The following is a 19303-nucleotide window of genomic DNA, read 5'->3' as shown; positions in this document are numbered from 1 at the left end:
TTCGCCTTTAACTCAAACAGGAGGTTAATGGGATTTAGAAACCTAATTATAATCCAATATAATCCTAATTATTATCCTAATATTTAAAAACCCAGACCTTTGAGTTTCTCATGAGGGATGCGAAATATTCAGGAATTCACTACCATACTATTTGACCCTTCTGGGCTGTCAGTCATTCCACTGTCCCTAGCTCTCAAAGCTCTTTTTAGTGATGACAAGTGCTTATCAGAAACAAGCAAGTGGTTCTATTTTTGGTATAAAAAACAACACCAAACCAAAACGAACAGTATTATTGAAAGCAGAAGTTGAAAAATAAGAAAATGAAGCCCCCTTGTGGACACAAATATATTTTATCAGGTATGCAAAAAATCACTGGGCTGCGCGAATACAAAAGTACTCAGTAGAACATATTTCAAAGTAAAATGCAAAGGATTCACCCGAGGTGGTCTAACTCCAATTCTTAACTCCAGTTTGTCAAGACGGAAATGATCTCTGGTACCACTGAATGGCCCTGGAGATCAGCCAGCCACAAGTCCTGTGGTTTAAGGAAATGTTGGTTAAAGTACTTCAGGAGAAGAAGTGTATTGGAAATGCTGAGACGGAGTGGTTAACATTCAGATTTCTGCCTTTGAACTTTCATCCAGAGTCTGAGATGCTATCAGCGGCTCTACCTCCCATCCTCCCACTTCCTTCTCCCAAGTAGACTGCAGATGACCCTTCTTGCCACCTCCTCCAAGCTCCAATGACAAGTGAGGAGAGTGAGTGGTCATGTGGGATACTCTTAAGGTCTTGAGAAAATGCTGTTTGAAAAATCAAAGACAGCATAGAATCTAGAGGCCATGATGGTTAATTTTATGTGTCAACTTGACTCGGCCACAGGGTACCCAGATATTTGGTCAAACATTATTCTGGGTGTTTCTATGATGATGTTTTTGGATGACATTACCAGTTAAATCAGTTGACTGAGTAAAGCAGATTTCCTCCCTTATGTGGGTGGGCCTCATACAATCAGTTGAAGGCCTGAGTAGAACAAAAAGGCTGATCCTCCCCCTAGTAAAGAGAATTCTTTCCTGCCTGACTGCCTTTAAACTGGGACATCAGCTCCTCCTGTTGACCTACGTATGGGAACTATACCATTGACTTTCCTGGGTCTCAGGCCTTTCAACTCAGACTGGAACTAAACCATTGGCTCTCCTGGGTCTCCAGCTTGCCAACTCACCCTATAGATCTCGGGACTTGCCCACGTCTATAATCACATAAGCCAATTAATTCCTTATAATAAATCCCTTTATATAGATATATATAGGGATTTATTTTCTATATAAAGGGATAGATATCCATCTCTTTATATAGATATATAAATATCTATATATTTATATGATATAATATAGATATATCATTATATACACAAACACCCTATTGGTTCTGTTTCTCTGGAGAATGCTAAATAATACAGAGGCCTTATGAATTCATATTTATAACTGCCTTTGCCCCAGACTCTGCCATTACCTAACCTGGTTATTTTGGGCAAGTCACTTAACCTCTGGAGCTTTCTTTCTTCTTTAAAATAAGAATAAGAGCAATTCTTGTTGTATCTACTTCACCAGGCCCTTGGTCTTCTGAACTGTAACTGTGAAGGAAGAGGCAGGGGAACGTCCTGGTTACGAGCAAACACTGTCATCCTCGCTCTGCCACTGACTGCCCACCAGCAGCTCTTCCACTGTTGACCTTGGGCAAGTGTCTAAGCCTCTCTGGGCCTCAGATTCCTCATCCTTAAAGTAGAAATTGTCTCCCACAGAGTTGTTGAAGATTAAATGAGTAAATACGTGTAAAGTGCTTAGAACAATGCCAGGCACAGAGTTAAGTGCTATGTAAGCATTGGCTATCACTAATGATCATGTAAATGATAGTTATTATTACCATTTGATATGCTCTGAAATCTAGAAAAAGAAAAATCACTGTCTGAAATAATCCCCTAAATTTGAACCTTTGCCTGGAAAGAAGTAACCAGCAACCATAGCTTTGGAGAAACTATCTGTTATTGGAAAATGCACTCCCACAGCTCTGCTATTGTGATGAAACGTATGTGCTTTATACATTAGTTTTCAGAAAGTTAACAAGCCTGATGTGTGACAATTCTTTAATTGTATTAATAGTTGCCAATTTGTGAGAACACCTTGCAATATGTCCAACACACACAGTCTTTCCAGGAAGTTTTCTACGCTCATTTGCCATTGTTATTATACATTCTCATGAATATGATAGAGATATCACACTCCAATAAAAAATAACTAAGGGCAGGAAGTAAAGGATGTCTTAGATGTCATTAACTGCCAATACAGGCAATCAAAACCAGCAAGACCAATTCCTGCCTGCCTCTTGGCTGTTTCTCATCAAGTCTAAATTATGCTGAGATTGATAATAGACATCATAACTATATCATGAAATTTCAGTACACAATATTTCATTACTCTAAAATCCTTAAAGCCATTTCAATCACATCATACTATATATGATAGGAAAGCAATATTGTAATGATACGCCCTAGTCTACACTCCTCTTTCCTCCAATATTTAAAGTTTTATAATTTATTATGTTCTTACTTTTCTCTATTTCCCCTTCTCACCATGACTTTGGGCCACAATAGCAGCACCTAAAGTAGATCAGCCAGGTTTGCTGACAATGTACCTTGTCTTTCCAGCCCCAACTCCTTTCCTGCTGGAAAGAACAAAGCAGACAGCAGCGTCTGGGCAGGCAGGTTAACCCGGCAGGCGGGGCTAGGATGATGGGCAGTCGCAGGGAGACTTCAAAGCTGGCGGCAACGATTTGACATGCCCCCCCAACACCGAGACCTCTAACACGTGCTAAACTATCCTGATGAAGGGGTATTTGGTGGGGGGGCTGTTATAGGTGGCATCAACTCTGTTATAATCCTATGGTAGCTGTTTCTAGGTGTCCTGGTAAATATAAATTTCCACAAATGAACTCCTGGGACTTTACCCAACCTGTAAACGGCCCCAGAAACAAAAGAGTGATGGAAAAAAGTGATTTATCCATGTAAGAACATTTAGCTTTGCTGGATCAGTGGCTCACAATGTTTTCTGAGTAGCACCCAAAGTAAGGAATACACTTTGCACAGCAACTTAGTACACAGATGTATATTTGCACGTGTGTATGTTTAAAATCCTATATATATACGTATATATTCATCTGAAGCAAAAGTTGCATAAAACAATACTTACTCTCACTATACACAGTGCACTCTGATACGACCTATTCTATTCTATTTTATTCTATGTAATTTGTTTTTAAAATATTGGTCCTGATCCACTCAATTAATTTCACAGCCTACTAATAGGTTGCAACTTGAGTTTTAAAATACTATTCCAGATCATTCCCAATGTGGATAGCAGACCACCTGGGCTCAAATCCTGTTCTCTCTCTTACTAACTCTATGACCCTGGTAAAGTGACTTACCCTTTCTATGCCCTGTGTCTACTTAATCCTCATTCTATGTCAAGGGTTGTTGAGAGAATTGAATGAGAGATTGCATGTGATGCTTTCAGAACTGAGCCTGGCTTACAGCAGGGGCTCAATAACGCTGGCCCACTTCCCCACCACTATCTCTGGAAGGCAATGGAATGAAACGGTCAGGCGTCGGGGGTCCTTATGCCCAGACATCAACTCTCACCATGGAACCTAATGTCTTACCACTCTCCTTCTCCCTCCATCTGCTCTGGTCACTCTGAGCTTTTCACGTCCTCAAACACGCCAGGCCCGCTACAGACTGACGACCTTTGCTTTGGATTACTCTTTTGCTGGGAATGCTCTTCCCGCTAATAGTCTTATGGCTCCTTACTCTTCCACCTAATCACCCCCACCCCCTCCTGTATTCAAAAAAAGAGGAGACATGGTGGGTGTAAAAATGCCTTTCCTTAGGCCTGCTTGCAAGGTTGGCCCTTGGCTGGCATCTGGGAACTTGGCTGTTAAACAGTTTCCTGTGCCGATCCAAAACTTCCCCTAAATGATAAGAGTGGCTCACCGTATTGAAACTGTTTGCACAAACAATGTGGTTTGTGCTGGACACCTGCTTTCCTTCTGAGAGTCTGGCATTCTGGTACATACTAGGCAGAGGATGCCCCCCTGACCAACTCCCAGTAAAAATCTTGGCACTCAGTATCTAATGAGCCTACCTGGTAGACAACGCTTCCTGTGTGTTGTCACAACTCATTGCTGGAAGAATTAAGTGCATCCTTTGTGACTTCACTGCGAGAGGACTGACTGAGAGCCTGACTTAGTTTCCTCTGGGCTTCATGTCAGGTGCCTTTCCCCTGTGCTTATTTTCTTTGTATCCCTTGCTGTAACAAATCTTAGGCGTGAGTTTGACTATATGCTCAGTTTTATAAGTCCTTGCTAATCAACAAACCTGGGGAGGTCTTGGGATCTTGGGAACCCCTGACCCACAGGCCTCCGCTCAAGTGTCCCTTCCTTGGAGAGACCTTCCCTCACCACCCTCTCTGCAATGTCAGCATTCTCTAACCCCATCACTCTCTGTCCCCTTAAATGCTTTGCAGAAAAATACAACAGATCATCACTCTGTTTATCACATAATTTTATTGCCTTCCCCACTGAACAGAAGCTCTGTGAGGGCACTTAGGCATTCCATGTTTATGTCCCAGGTACTATGCCAGGCACTGAGGTGCCACAAGGAAAAGACAAAGTCCCTTCCAAACAGAGCTTACATTTATGGGAGGAGACAAACAATAGATTATTTGCTTAATATCAGAGAGTGATGGGCACTCAAAGGAGAATAAAGCAGGGTGGAAGGACAGAGAACAGCACAGTGCTCTTTCTGCTGCCTGTTCAGGGAAGCCTCTGTGACGCCGCTTCTAGAAGCCTGGGGAGCCAGAGTCTGACCAGGCTTCCCAGAGGAGGTAACACACCCATGGTTAAGGAGACCTGCAACTATGTTCTGCACCATATGACCAGAAATCATTGAAATCTCAAAAGGCTCTGTTCACAACAGTCATAATTTAAACAAAGAAAAAATCATTTTCGGCAAATGAGCCAAAACACCTTAGCATGGAAAGATTCTCATTGATACAGCACCATGACCTTTACCTACAACTGAAGAAACAAGTTCTTGAGATTTCTTTCTATTTTAAAACAATCAGGCAAATCCTATCAAAACTTCTACATCTTTACATGACTAGTTAATATGTCCTACAGTAGTGCCTAGTCACCTCCAGATTTCAGACACACTGACTTTATTTTTTTTTATTTTTTTTATTTTTTTTTTTAATTTTTTGTTTATTGCAGTAACATTGGTTTATAACATTGTAAAAATTTCAGGTGTACATCATTGTACTTCTATTTCTGCATAGATTACATCATGTTCACCACCAAAATACTAATTACAACCCATCACCACACACATGTACCGAATTATCCCTTTCACCCTCCTCCCTCCCCCCTTCCCTTCTGGTAACCACCAATCCAATCTCTGTCCCTATGTGTTTGTTTATTGTTGTTATTATCTACTACTTAATGAAGGAAATCATACAGTATTTGACCTTCTCCCTCTGACTTATTTCACTTTGCATTATACCCTCAATGTCCATCCATGATGTCACAAATGGCTGGACTTCATCGTTTCTTATGGCTGAGTAGTATTCCATTGTGTATATATACCACATCTTCTTTATCCATTCGTCTCTTGATGGGCACTTAGGTTGCTTCCAAGTCTTGGCTATTGTGAATAATGCTGCAATGAACACATGGGTGCATGTACCTTTACAAATTGGTGTTTTCAAGTTCTTTGGATAAATACCCAACAGTGGAATAGCTGGATCATATGGTAGTTCTATCCTTGATTTTTTGAGGAATCTCCATACTGTTTTCCATAGTGGCTGCACCAGTTTGCACTCCCACCGCAGTGTATGAGAGTTCCCTTCTCTCCACATCCTCTCCAACACATGTTGTTTCCTGTCTTGTTAATTATAGCCATTCTCACGGGCGTGAGGTGATATCTCACTGTAGTTTTGATTTGCATTTCCCTGATAGTTAGTGATTTTGAACATCTTTTCATGTGTCTGTTGGCCATCTGTATATCTTCTTTGGAGAAATGTCTGTTCAGGTCCTTTGCCCATTTTTTAATTGGGTTGGTAGTTTTTTTGTTGTTGAGATGCATGAGTTCTTTATATATTTTGGAGATTAAGCCCTTATCAGAAGTATGGTTTGCAAATATCTTCTCCCAATTGTTAGGTTGTCTTTTCGTTTTGTTGATGGTTTCCTTTGCTGTGCAGAAGCTTTTTAGTTTGATGTAGTCCCATTTGTTTATTTTTTCTATTGTTTCTCTTGCCCTGTCAGACGTGGTGTTTGAAAAGATGTTGCTAAGACTGATGTCGAAGAGCCTACTGCCTATGTTTTCTTCTAGAAGTTTCACAGTTTCAGGTCTTACATTCAAGTCTTTAATCCATTTGGAGTTAATTTTTGTGTATGGTGTAAGGTAAGGGTCTACTTTCATTTTTTTGCATGTGGCTATCCAGTTTTCCCAACACCATTTGTTGAAGAGACTTTCTTTTCCCCATTGTATGTTCTTGGCTCCTTTGTCAAAGATTAGCTGTCCATAGATGTGTGGGTTTATTTCTGGGCTTTCGATTCTATTCCATTGATCTGTGTGTCTGTTTTTGTGCCAGTACCATGCTGTTTTGGTTACTATAGCTTTGTAGTATATTTTGAAATCAGGGAGTGTGATACCTCCAGCTTTGTTCTTTTTTCTCAGGATTCCTTTAGCTATTCGGGGTCTTTTGTTGTTCCATATAAATTTTAGGATTCTTTGTTCTATTTCTGTGAAAAATGTTGTTGGAACTTTGATAGGGATTGCATTGAATCTATAGATGGCTTTAGGAAATATGGACATCTTAACTATGTTAATTCTTCCAATCCAAGAGCACGGAATATCTTTCCATTTCTTTGTGTCTTCTTCGATTTCTTTCAGAAATGTTTTATAGTTTTCGGTGTACAGATCTTTCACCTCTTTGGTTAAGTTTATTCCTAGGTATTTTATTCTTTTTGTTGCAATTGTAAATGGGATGGTATTCTTAATTTCTCTTTCTGCTACTTCGTCGTTAGTGTACAGAAATGCAACTGATTTTTGTATGTTGATTTTGTATCCTGCAACTTTACCATATTCGTTTATTACTTCTAAAAGTTTTCTGGTGGATTCTTTAGGGTTTTCTATATATAAAATCATGTCATCTGCAAATAGTGACAGTTTCACTTCTTCCTTTCCAATTTGGATCCCTTTTATTTCTTTCTCTTGCCTGATTGCTCTGGCTAGGACTTCCAGTACTATGTTAAATAGGAGTGGTGACAGTGGGCATCCTTGTCTGGTTCCTGTTCTTAGAGGGATAGCTTTCAGTTTTTCACCATTGAGGATGATATTAGCTGTGGGTTTGTCATATATGGTCTTTATTATGTTGAGGTACTTTCCTTCTATACCCATTTTATTCAGAGTTTTTATCATAAATGGATGCTGTATCTTGTCAAATGCTTTCTCTGCATCTATTGAGATTATCATGTGATTTTTATTCTTCATTTTATTAATGTGGTGTATCACATTGATTGATTTGCAAATGTTAAACCATCCCTGCATACCTGGAATAAATCCCACTTGATCATGGTGTATAATCTTTTTAACGTATTGTTGTATGCGATTTGCTAGTATTTTGTTGAGGATTTTTGCATCGATGTTCATCAGTGATATTGGCCTGTAATTTTCTTTTTTTGTGTTGTCCTTGTCTGGTTTTGGTATCAGGGTAATGTCAGCTTCGTAGAATGAGTTAGGGAGCTTCCCTCCCTCCTCAATTTTTTGGAAGAGTTTGAGAAGGATAGGGATTAAGTCTTCTTTGAATGTTTGGTAGAATTCACCAGGGAAGCCGTCTGGTCCTGGACTTTTATTTTTGGGGAGTTTGTGATTACTGTTTCGATCTCCTTACTGGTGATTGGTCTATTCAAATTCTCTACTTCTTCTTGATCCAGTTTTGGAAGGTTGTATGATTCTAAGAATTTATCCATTTCTTCCAGATTGTCGAATTGGTTGGCATATAGTTTTTCATAGTATTCTCTTATAATCTTTTGTATTTCTGATTTGTCTGTTGTAACCTCTCCTCTTTCATTTCTGATTTTACTTATTTGTGCCTTCTCTCTCTTTTTCTTGGTGAGTCTAGCTAAAGGTTTGTCAATTTGGTTGATCTTTTTAAAGAACCAGCTCTTGGTTTTATTAATTTTTTCTATTGTTTTTTTGGTCTCTATTTCATTTGTTTCTGCTCTGATTTTTATTATTTCCCTTCTTCTACTGATTTTGGGCTTTGTTTGTTCTTCTTTTTCCAGTTCCTTTAGGTGCATTGTTAGATTGTTTATTTGAGATTTTTCTTGTTTGTTGAGATAGGCCTGTATCGCTATAAACTTCCCTCTTAGAACCGCTTTTGCTGTATCCCATAAATTCTGGCATGTCGTATTTTCATTTTCATTTGCCTCCAGGTATTTTTTGATTTCTTCTTTGATTTCTTCGTTAACCCAGTCGTTGTTCAGTAGCATTTTGTTTAATCTCCACGTATTTGTGGCTTTTCTGATTTTCTTCCTATAGTTGATTTCTAGTTTCATACTGTTGTGGTCAGAAAAGATGGTTGGTATTATTTCAATCTTCTTAAATTTATGGAGACTTGTTTTGTGGCCTAATATGTGATCAGTCCTGGAGAATGTTCCATGTGCATTTGAAAAGAACATGTATTCTTTGGTTTTTGGATGGAATGTTCTGTATATATCTACTAGGTCCATCTGTTCTAGTGTGTCGTTTAAGGCCAATGTTTCCTTATTGATCTTCAGTTTGGATGATCTATCTGTTGATGTAAGTGGAGTGTTAAAGTCCCCTGCTATTATTGTGTTACTGTCTATTTCTGTTTTTATGTCTGTTAATAATTGCTTTATATATTTAGGTGCACCTACATTGGGTGCGTAGATATTTACAAGTGTTCTATCCTCTTGTTGGATTGTTCCCTTGATCATTATGTAATGCCCTTCTTTGTCTCTTTTTACAGTTTTTGTTTTAAAGTCTATTTTGTCTGATATGAGTACTGCTACCCCAGCTTTCTTTTCATTGCCATTTGCGTGGAGTATCTTTTTCCATCCCTTCACTTTCAGTTTGTGAGTGTCTTTAGGTCTGAAGTGTGTCTCTTGTATGCAGCATATATATGGGTCTTGTTTTTTTATCCATTCAGCCACCCTATGCCTTTTAATTGGAGCATTTAGTCCATTGACGTTTAAAGTAGCTATTGATAAGTATGTACTTACTGCCATTTTTTAACTTCTTTTTTTTTTTCTCAGTGTTTTAGTAGTCCTTCTCTGTTCCTTACTTCTTCTATACAGAATTGATGGTCACTTTAGTTTGACCTCTGTCTGAAAGCTGTACTCTTTAACTCCCCTCCTCCCTCCTTTTATGTTTTTGATATCATATCTAACTTTTTTTTTGTGCATTTGTATCAAGTTCTAATCATGGAAATAGATAATTTTTCCTATTTATGGTCTTCTCTTTTCCCCTTAAATCAGTCCCTTTAACATTTCTTGTAGCACTGGTTTCTTGGTGACAAACTCCTTTAATTTTTGCTTACCTGGGAACATTTTGATCTCTCCTTCCATTTTGAATGATAACCTTGCTGGGTAGAGTATTCTTGGCTGTAAGTTTTTTCCTTTTAGCACTTTAAATATATCGTGCCATTCTCTTCTAGCCTGTAAGGTTTCTGCTGAGAAGTCAGCTGATAGACTTATGGGGTTTCCTTTGTATGTAACTTGACATTCTCTTGTGGCTTTTAGGATTCTCTCTTTATCTTTAATTCTGGACATTTTGATTATGATGTGTCTTGGTGTGGGCCTCTTTGGGTTTATCTTGTTTGGTGCTCTCTGTGCTTCCTGTACCTCGATGTCTGTTTCCTTCCTTAGGTTAGGGAAGTTTTCATCTATTATTTCTTGAAATAGATTCTCTGACCCCTTGTCTCGCTCTTCTCCTTCTGGGACACCTATAACATGGATGTTAGTGCGCCTGATGTTGTCCCAGAGGTCCCTTAGACTGTCCTCACTCTTTTTAATTCTTTTCTCTTTTAACTGTTCACCTTGGGTAATTTCTTCTAGTCTTTCGTCCAGCTCACAGATCCATTCTTCTGTATCCTCTACTCTGCTTTTGAGTCCCTCTAATGAATTTTTCATTTCCAGTACTGTATTCTTCATTTCTGATTGGTTCTTTTTTATATCTTCCATTTCTTTGTTGACATTCTCACTGAGTTCATCTATTCTTCTCCCCAGATCAGTGAGCATCCTTAACACTCTTAGTTTGAACTCTCTGTCGGGTAGGTTGCTCATTTCTGTTTCACTTAGTTCCTTTTCTGGGGCTTTGTCCTGTTCCCTTACTTGGAATGTATTCTTTTGCCTCCTCATTTTGCCTCTTTCCCTGTGCTTGTTTCTACGTATTAGGTAGGTCAGCTATGTCTCCTGCTCTTGGATAGGTGACCTTATGTAAGTGATGCCTTAGGAGGCTTCCAGTGTGCTTCCCTCAGTTCTCAATGTTCCAGGGTTGACCCCTATGTGGGCTACGTGTGTCCTTCTGTTGTGGCCTGTTTGCTCTCCCTGTAGGCGCCCAGGTTGGCCGAGTTATGCTCCTGGCCAGCTGTTGTAATGCTCAGCTGCTTGTAGTTGTTGTGGGCCCTTCAGTCTCTTTATCAGGTGGGGAGCCCCAGCACAGTTGGCTGCAAGTTCTAATACCACATTTGTGTTGCAGTATTTCTTTTAAGTGAGTAGGCCCCCAGCATGGCAGGTTGTTAGGCTCAGGGCCTTACAATTGCTGTAAGCCTCTAGCCTATTAGGTCTCTTGTCAGCTCTCTGAGGATTGCAGCTGGGTGGGGCTGGCCTCAGGCACAGGAGCACCCAATTGTTTCAGGCTTTGGAAGGTGGGGCAAACCTCCTATGTGGGTCTTTGAGAAGCACAAGTCTTCTGCAGCTGACAAGCCCTGCCACCCACATGTCCACACACACAGTCAACACAGTCCTGCCCCGTGTGAGCGCCCCGACCTCCCCAAGCAGACCCAGTCTCTCCACAGCGGGAGCCCCACACACTCCGCCACCGCCCCATACTCTCCACCCGCTCCTTGTGCACACCCTGCCCCGCTCAGGTCGGCTCAGTTGCCAGGCTGCAGAGAATCCAGTCACCAATCTATGCAGGCCCACAAGTTGCCTGAGGGCTTGTTGTTGGGTGGGGCCAGTCTCTAGGGTGGGCTGCCTGCCCTGGCTGAGCTGGATTAAATCGGTGCTCTAGCAGGTGGGGCAGACCCTGGGCTAGCAGGCCCCAGGGAGAACTCCAATGGTGTCTGTGTCAGCACGCTCACACCAGGCCACAACAATGGCCGCCACCAATGTCCCAGTCCCTGGAGAGGTCTCACCCCTCACCGAGATGCACTCAGGTCCTATTAGGTGAGTCTCTTGTCACCAAAGCGCTGTGCACCTTTCTTTCTGGCGATTTTAGGATGCTTTCTGAAACGGGTGAGTTTGCGCGCGGGCCCTTTAAGAGCCAGTTTTAGTTTCTTTGTGAGCCAGCTTTTCTGGGGGTACTCCTCAATGCTTTAGTAGCAGGCAAAGTCAGATATTATGCCGCTGGTGTCGATTGTGCTGGGTCCACAAAATGCCCACAGCAGGGGTGCTCCCCGGCTCAGGGCCCCGCGCCTCCAGGGAGGCTGTGGACCCGTGAGCTGCTCCCAGCGGCCGTGAAGCTGGCGGCTTGTGAAGGCGGCGTTTTTCTCTCCAGAAGGGAGTTCTGCCTCTTCCACCTCAGTTAGGATTGTCCGTTGTTGCAGGAGTTCCTCTTATCCAGTTTTCAGTTCTGTCTCAGGGGTAATTTTTCCACGAGTAGTTGTAAATTGGCTGTGTCCACAGGAGGAGGTGAGTTCAGAGTCTGCCTACGCCACCATCTTGACTCGACACACTGACTTTAAAGCCAAAACTAATCATATGTTTCTCAGTCAAAGAGAAGAGAAAAGGTTCCCCCTAGTCTAGACTGGAGTGAATCCATCCAATAGAAAATGGTGGCTCCACAGCTTCTCCATGTGTACAAGTGCAGCCTCACCCAGAGAATATCGAGCAAGGTTTACAGTCATGAAAACCACAGGACATTAGAATGGGAGGGACTCAGAGATGGCCAAGGAAAACACACACACACACACACACACACTCCAGCCCACAGCACACTCATGGTTTTGCTATCAAGGAAGGTGAGGCCCAGAGAAATTTTGCTCAAGTTGGGCAGTTTACAAACCTTAAACTCTGGTCTCCTAACTTTAATCCAGAACTTTCAAGACAGAGAATGAATTTCTTATCAGATAAATAAATGAATAAACTCAGAAAAAGCCAGTGTCAAATGACCACATTCATCAAAACTGAGAAGTTGAACCCTTCCTGGCCTGGACCCAGGCTATCCAGGGAAAAAGGTAGGAATAAAGGAAATGGCCCCTGCTCCCAGCTACTCTTCCTTTTTTTCTTGAGAGAAGCACTCTGGAATCAAGGATGGGGGAAGGGGTCTGGGCAAACCATCTGAGCAAGCTCAAGGTTCCTGGCGGAGACTGTATTTCTCTAATTTTAAGGGAAGACATAGAGACAAAGTCTAGGGTACATTTTTTCCCCCTCACAGTTTAATGTTCTGAACATCTTAAATTGACAGGTATATTTAAACATAGTAAAGCTATTATTAAGTTGATGGTGCATCTTATAATGGATGGCACCTCAGAACTGAAAGCCAAGCCTATGATGGGGCCTCAATTCCTTTTCATAAAGAAGCCTAAGAGTTTACTACCTTATTCCATGGTCTTCCTCTCCTTCAGCCAACTCCAGCTCTTCTCGCATATCTTTCTAGATCCTAGGTCCCTCCCCTGGATCTTTCTCATCCTGCGGTTCTGCATCACACAGCAAAATGCCCAAATCCTCTGCTGAGGTTGCTGGGCAAACGCATATGTGTCGATACAACTGCTGCGGACCTATTCCCATAAAGTCCACTTGAGTAGCAGCAAGAGGCACAACAGCTTCGGAGCTTTGTTATCTTACTAATAAAGACAGCCCTTGATCACACGATGCATTGAGAGAGCTTGAGTCAGCCATGGGTAACAGGGGAAAGCAGCAGAATATGGTGGCAAAAGAGTCAGACATGAACAGACTTGGCTTCAAGTCCACACCTTCCCTTGCGCTCCCACTTTATAATGAGGATATTACTCACAGCAGTTCCTTTGTAGGGCTATGAAAATGACACCAGTTATGGAAGATGTCCAGTACTCTACTCAGCAAGCAGACAATAAACGTAAACTTTTATAGCTCTGTACAATTCCTCACTCTAGCCAACAATCTACTTCTCAGATCACTTTGCTGAGAATGAGTTCAGTAGGTATTAATACAGCCAAGAAATCAAGAAAAGATTGAAACTCAGAAGGGCAGCAATGAAAGAATTAGGACAGATCATCAAGTGTAAGGAAGGGTCATTAAAGACCAAGGCCAAGATTATCCACAGCTCGTGTTCCCGATTACCATGTACGGGTGTGAAAGCTGGACAGCGGAGAAGGCTGACACGGAAAAAAAACTGATTCATTTGAAATATGGTGTTGGAGGAGACCTCTACGGATCCCCTGGACTGCCAAAAAGACCAACAAGTGGGTCCTAGAGCAAATTAAACCTAAACTATCACTGGAAGCAAAAATGATAAAACTGAGGCTATCCTACTTTGGGCACATCAGGAGAAGGCAGGATTCTTTGGAAAAGATGATAAAACTGGGAAAAGAAGAAGACAGCAGGAAAAGAGGAAGACCAAATATCAGAGGGATTGACTCCATAAAGGAAGACAGGCACGAGTCTATAGGAGCTGAGCAGGGCTGTTGAGGACAGGACATTGTGGACATCACTACAGGGTCGCCAGGAGTCAGAGATGACTTGAAGGCATGTAACAACAATGTATTAATACAACAAGAATCTGTGTGGGGAGAGGGAGAAAAGGAGCTGAAAACAGAGGGAGGGCCAACAAGTTTGACACACTAGACCATCCCATCCCCAGGCTACCTGGGTAATGACTGTGAGGTACACTAGAGGTATAAAGTGACAAGTTCCAAAGGTATAAACACCATTAAGTTTTCACTTAAAATGTAGAGGCTGAATAATGAGCCAAGCTGGAAGATAACCAAAAGCACTAAAAAGCCTATTCCTAGATCCAACTATTATGAGCAAATAAAATCAGATTTTAAAAACCCCAGCGATTTTTAACAAAGTAAAATTTTTTAGCTGGCTTATCCCCAGGTGGGCTCCTGGGTACACCTGTGCAATCATTTAATTGGCGCTGGGGGGTTTTATAAACTAGGGTCAAAAGCTTACTCTTCCTTATTTCTGTGCTGTTCTCCTTGCTTTCTTCCTGCCTCTCCCTCTCACCTGCCTGGCTACCACTCTCACCAAAGACCCTTTTTCTCTTTGTGTCAACCACCACCCAGACACAGAGGATCTGTTGCACCATTTTGTATCTTGGTAGTCTAGATCCTTTGCCACTTAGAAAATAACATTTAAGATCTACTGGATTAGAATAGCACCAGCCCTAACCATTGTTTTATTAGTTAAATGGTTTATTTAACCATTCCCTTCCCTACTCTCCCCCCCTAATAAAGGAGAGTAGACGAAATCAGGGACAAAGGATTCTCGGAGTAGAAGTCAGGAGACCCTACAACCAACCAGTTATGGTACCTTCGGCTCCCACTGTTCCCTGGGCTTTAGTTTCCTCACCTGTGAGGGTTCAACTTGATCCTCTGTTTTTTAATAGAAGGACTATATATAAAAATATGTAATACACACACACACATACACGCAGACATAAGTATTATATACACTCTATAATATGTAATACATAAATACTTTTCCTATAGCCCAATTGATCTACATTAGTTGGTTACTATGCAACAACTAAAACTCATGAAAAACTGTGATGGGGTCTTCAAGACCCATGACTAAATTCAGCCACAAGGCCATTCAGAGACTGCTACATAGATTTCCTATCCTTTAGCCATGATTATAAAGAACTTCAGAAATGGAAGGAGGGCGGACAAACATAGCTGTACTTTAAAAGGCAATTCTGGATCTAGACTGTGAAAAGAATGAAAAGCTGTGTGAAGTAAAGGAGGGAAAATCCCTCAAACAATGAACACAATATTCTGCTTTCCTTTTTTAAACATTATGAAGATGAAGTGGCTTTGAAAGTTCTACATTCTCCCAGCCATTCTAGACAGATAGAATATATCTGCATATTCCTCCCATGGCCACAAAATAAAATCCAAATCCTTTCCTAGAATTCAAGGCCCTCATTTCCAACCTTATGCTGTAAAACATGGATCTATGACTCCAGCTGGGTTGGTTTGCTCCCTATCCCTTGTACAGTCTTGCCTCCACCTATCAGAATCTCTCCTTTGAGAGTGGAACTGCTCTGTCCACTATAATAGCCATCAGGCACATGGGGCTATTTAAATTTAATTGAAATGAATTAAAATTACATAAAATTAAAAATTACATTCTTTAATCTTACTGGCCACATTTCAAATACTTCATAGTCACATGTGGCTAGTAGCTACTGTATTGGACAGCACAGATACAAAACATTTCATCATCGCAGAAAGTTCTATTGGATAGTGCTGGTTTATAGCAGGGGTTGGCAAACATTTTCCATGATGAAGCAGAAAGCAAATGTTTTAGCCTTTGCGGGTCACAAGGCAAAATTGAGGATAGTATATAGGTACTTATGTAATAAGAAAGAAAATGAATTGCCACAAAGTTTTACTGATAAAATTCAAATTGTAATTATAATAGTAGAGTACAATTTTTTGTAATACAAGTCTACTAATGAGAAGAGTGGAATTCTTTTTTGAGAGATAATATTTTGCTTACATGGGGTTCAAAGTTAGTGTTCTCTATTATCAAATCGATTGCCAATGTTCATCTATAAAAAGTATTCTTAGATTGTGGACTGTACAAACAAACAGGCAGCAGCCTGATTAGGGCCATGGGCTGTAATTTGCCAATCCCTGGTTAAGAGTGTTTCTCAACGGGACACTATCAGCACTTTGAGTGGAACATTTCATTTTGTAGGACTGTCTCATACACTGAAAGATATTATGCATCCCCGGCCCTCAGGCATTAAATACAATAGCATCTCTCAGTCAATGTGACAACAACAAGTGCCCCACCTCATTGTCAAGCTCTCCCCCACCCAAGGGAGGTACCCTCACCAGGTGGAACCACTGGACCTCTACTCATGTCTACCTCTTCTGCATCTCCTCTGACTACCCAACTTCCTCTGAATTTCTAAAGAATCTACTATTAACTATTTGTCCTCGTGAGTGGTGTAAACAAAGCTGAAGTTGCCAAATATGTATGTACAAAGATTTGTCTCAGCCAAATTTCAGGGTGAACACATTCAGATTCCCATGTCTGGATATATCTGATGAATGAGTCCGCTAGGGGCTCATTTGTATGAGGGGCCAAGGATTCTCCCAGAAATGCAGCCATATCAAAGGAATAAAGAGCCAAGACAAAAGCCTGGTCTCTGAAACACGAACCAGTGTAGGGGGAGAATTGACAGTTTATATTCTCATTTACTCATTCCTTCAAAATATGTTTCTTGTTTCCTGTGTGTCAGACATTGCTGGAGACCACGAAAAGAGGCGTGAACAAACCACTAGGCTCCCATGCTATCACTCTATCCTGAGCCTGTCATTCAGCTGTCACGCAAATCCTTCATTTGTCCAATGAGGGAAATGGTAACACATATCTCAGTGAGCTGTAAGCCCTTAGAGCAGTAACTGGCACATAATAATAGCTAACACTTATTTTTTGAGCACTTACTATTATAATAGTTACAATTATTCTCCGAGCTAGAATGGTGGATTCATGCCCAAGTCCTTAGAAGCAGGGACAGCAAGAAGCAGTGAGTTAAAACCAAGAAAATTTATTAAATGAGAGCTTTGGGATACTTGAGTGCAAACTGGCACCAATGGGTTCACTAGCATTGATGCTGGTAGTGTTGGTGCTGTAGGAAATGGTGCCATCAGAGCCGGAAGGCTTCCTGTACATCAGCCCCTTTGTGTGGGCAAGAAAAGCCACAGCAACAGACATTACTTCAGGAGAAAAGAAAATTGGTGGACACTATGTGGCAGCCAAGACATATTTATCCATGATTGCTTAAGAACCACTCCCAGGGGATTCTCAGAAAGAGTGAAGGGTGATGGAAGCTCCCAGAACCAGCAAAATACTGACGCACGACTATATGGTGGCCTTATTTTTACCCTAAGCTGGTGTGGCCTTGGAGTTTTTTAGTAATAATAACTACCATTTATTGAGCCCTAACCACATGTTAGGCGCTGTGAAAGAGTTTTACATCATTTTATCGTTTAATCCTCACAACTCTGTCTCCATTTTGCTCCACCTATAGGACAGCAAATGAGAGGGCTAAATAACCTGCCCAAGGTCACACAGCCAATAGCGGGGAGCTGATTCTCACCCATATCTGTCTACTGCAGAGCCCATTCTCTTAACCACTCTGCTACTAGCCCCACAGGAGTTTCCTGTGTGCATACACCTTCCCAACCTAGTAGAAAAGGCCATGCCTCAGGAAACACAGTGTGAGCGGTGCCCACTCAAGAAATACAATATGGCAGCAACTCATTGTGATTCATCATCTCCTGACAGTGCCCAACAGAATTGCCTGGTAATAACTGACATTTATTTTAAATCAGTAGGAATATGTCAACTATGCATACATAGTCATATGTCTTATTATTTAATATCAGAAATAATATAAAAGAAAATCAAATCAGTAGCCCTATTGTTATCATGATAAATCAAAGAGCATGGAGCACTTACCTGAAGGATTTTATTGGCTGTTATTACTGGAGCCTCATCATTTACTGATTCAACAGTCACAAAAAGAGTTTGGGGCAAACTTTGTTTTCCAAGCTCTGAGCTATTTGCAAAGATGCTGAAATTGTCAAGAAGCTCCTCACTATCATCATGAACGTAGTAAATCAATTCATCTTCCACCTATAATTAACCACAAAAAAAATCACCAACTTACTGAAATGTGACTTAAAAATATGAATAAATTGCTATAAAAGAAATCCTAATTTTTTATATCCCTCTAAAACATAGAAGCATGTATGTGTTCATCTCATGAAGTTTGATTCTGACAATCAGAGTGCAAATTACAATGGATGGTACAGTTTTTATGAATGTTGTATTCTAGAAATAAGTTTAAGGAGGAACAGAGTGATGGAGCAATGTAGGGTAGTAAAGAGAATGCTAGACTTGTAATCAGAAGACTTGAGTTCAAAGGCTATTTCTAACACTAAAATGTATTATAGGTAACTGATATAATCTGCCTTTTCTTCCAATGGAACAACACTCATTAAAATTCAGACTTTACTTGGTTATTTAGAGTGACTGATTTTTGAAGTTGTGGATTGCTTTGTTGGACAGTTCAGAATGTTAGGTTTAGGCTCTGAAGCTTCCACCCACTGGTTAGATTTCTGCTCTTTGGAAACCTAGGGACATAGGGAAACCATTAAGTTTACTCAAACTCCTCTTTTCTGAGCTAAGCATGCATTATTCCCTTAAATGCTCTTTGTATGAGAGGTTGCACCTGCTACCTCCTAATCCTGCTCCTCCTCCTTCAGAATACGATCATTTCTTGGTGCGTCTCTTAATGGATGCTACCCATGGCTAGCTACCATACATCTCCTGTGGGCAGAATATAATGAAATATGTTGGAACCAAATTATTCTATCAAGGCAAATTTCCCTCACTGTACTAACCCAAATGCAAACATTTACTTTTATCCCTGTTAGATTTCATCTTTCTAATTTTCATTCTGAAATGGTCATCTAATGAATTAGTTAGTCTTCTTGGATTTGTAATCACCACAAATTTGATCAGAATGCCTTTCATGTCTTTAAGGCTCTGGGGTGGAAATGCTGAAGAGCACAGGATCGAAATCAGAGACCCAGAGAATTTTAAAGCTAGAAGGGAACTTGACTTCAGTGAGTCTGTGACCCAAACATACAATGGCGGAGAACTTCTCCCAACAAGAGTACTTGAACTTCTGAAAAAGTCTCTGAGGTTGTGTTTGTTTTGATAAAATACAGCCAAAATTTTTAACAGTTCAACTTTGCCCATTCCTATGGCGCACTTCCTTTGA

The 19303-nt window shown here is 40.9% G+C and overlaps 1 protein-coding gene across 1 annotated transcript in view; it reads right to left on the bottom strand.

The window, feature by feature from the left end:
* LOC131418869 (chondroitin sulfate proteoglycan 4-like) overlaps nucleotides 1–19303 on the bottom strand; it is a 71105-nt gene that overhangs the window by 35134 nt on the left and 16668 nt on the right. The window contains exon 5 of the mRNA XM_058563452.1: nucleotides 17974–18150. Within this exon, the coding sequence (XP_058419435.1) occupies nucleotides 17974–18150 (177 nt within the window). The remainder of the gene's footprint in view (nucleotides 1–17973; nucleotides 18151–19303) is intronic.

Source organism: Diceros bicornis, chromosome 20, assembly GCF_020826845.1.
Source record: "Diceros bicornis minor isolate mBicDic1 chromosome 20, mDicBic1.mat.cur, whole genome shotgun sequence".
Lineage (NCBI taxonomy): Eukaryota > Metazoa > Chordata > Mammalia > Perissodactyla > Rhinocerotidae > Diceros > Diceros bicornis.
Note: the sequence above shows the minus strand (reverse complement) of the source record. Positions and strands in the feature narration are given on the sequence as shown.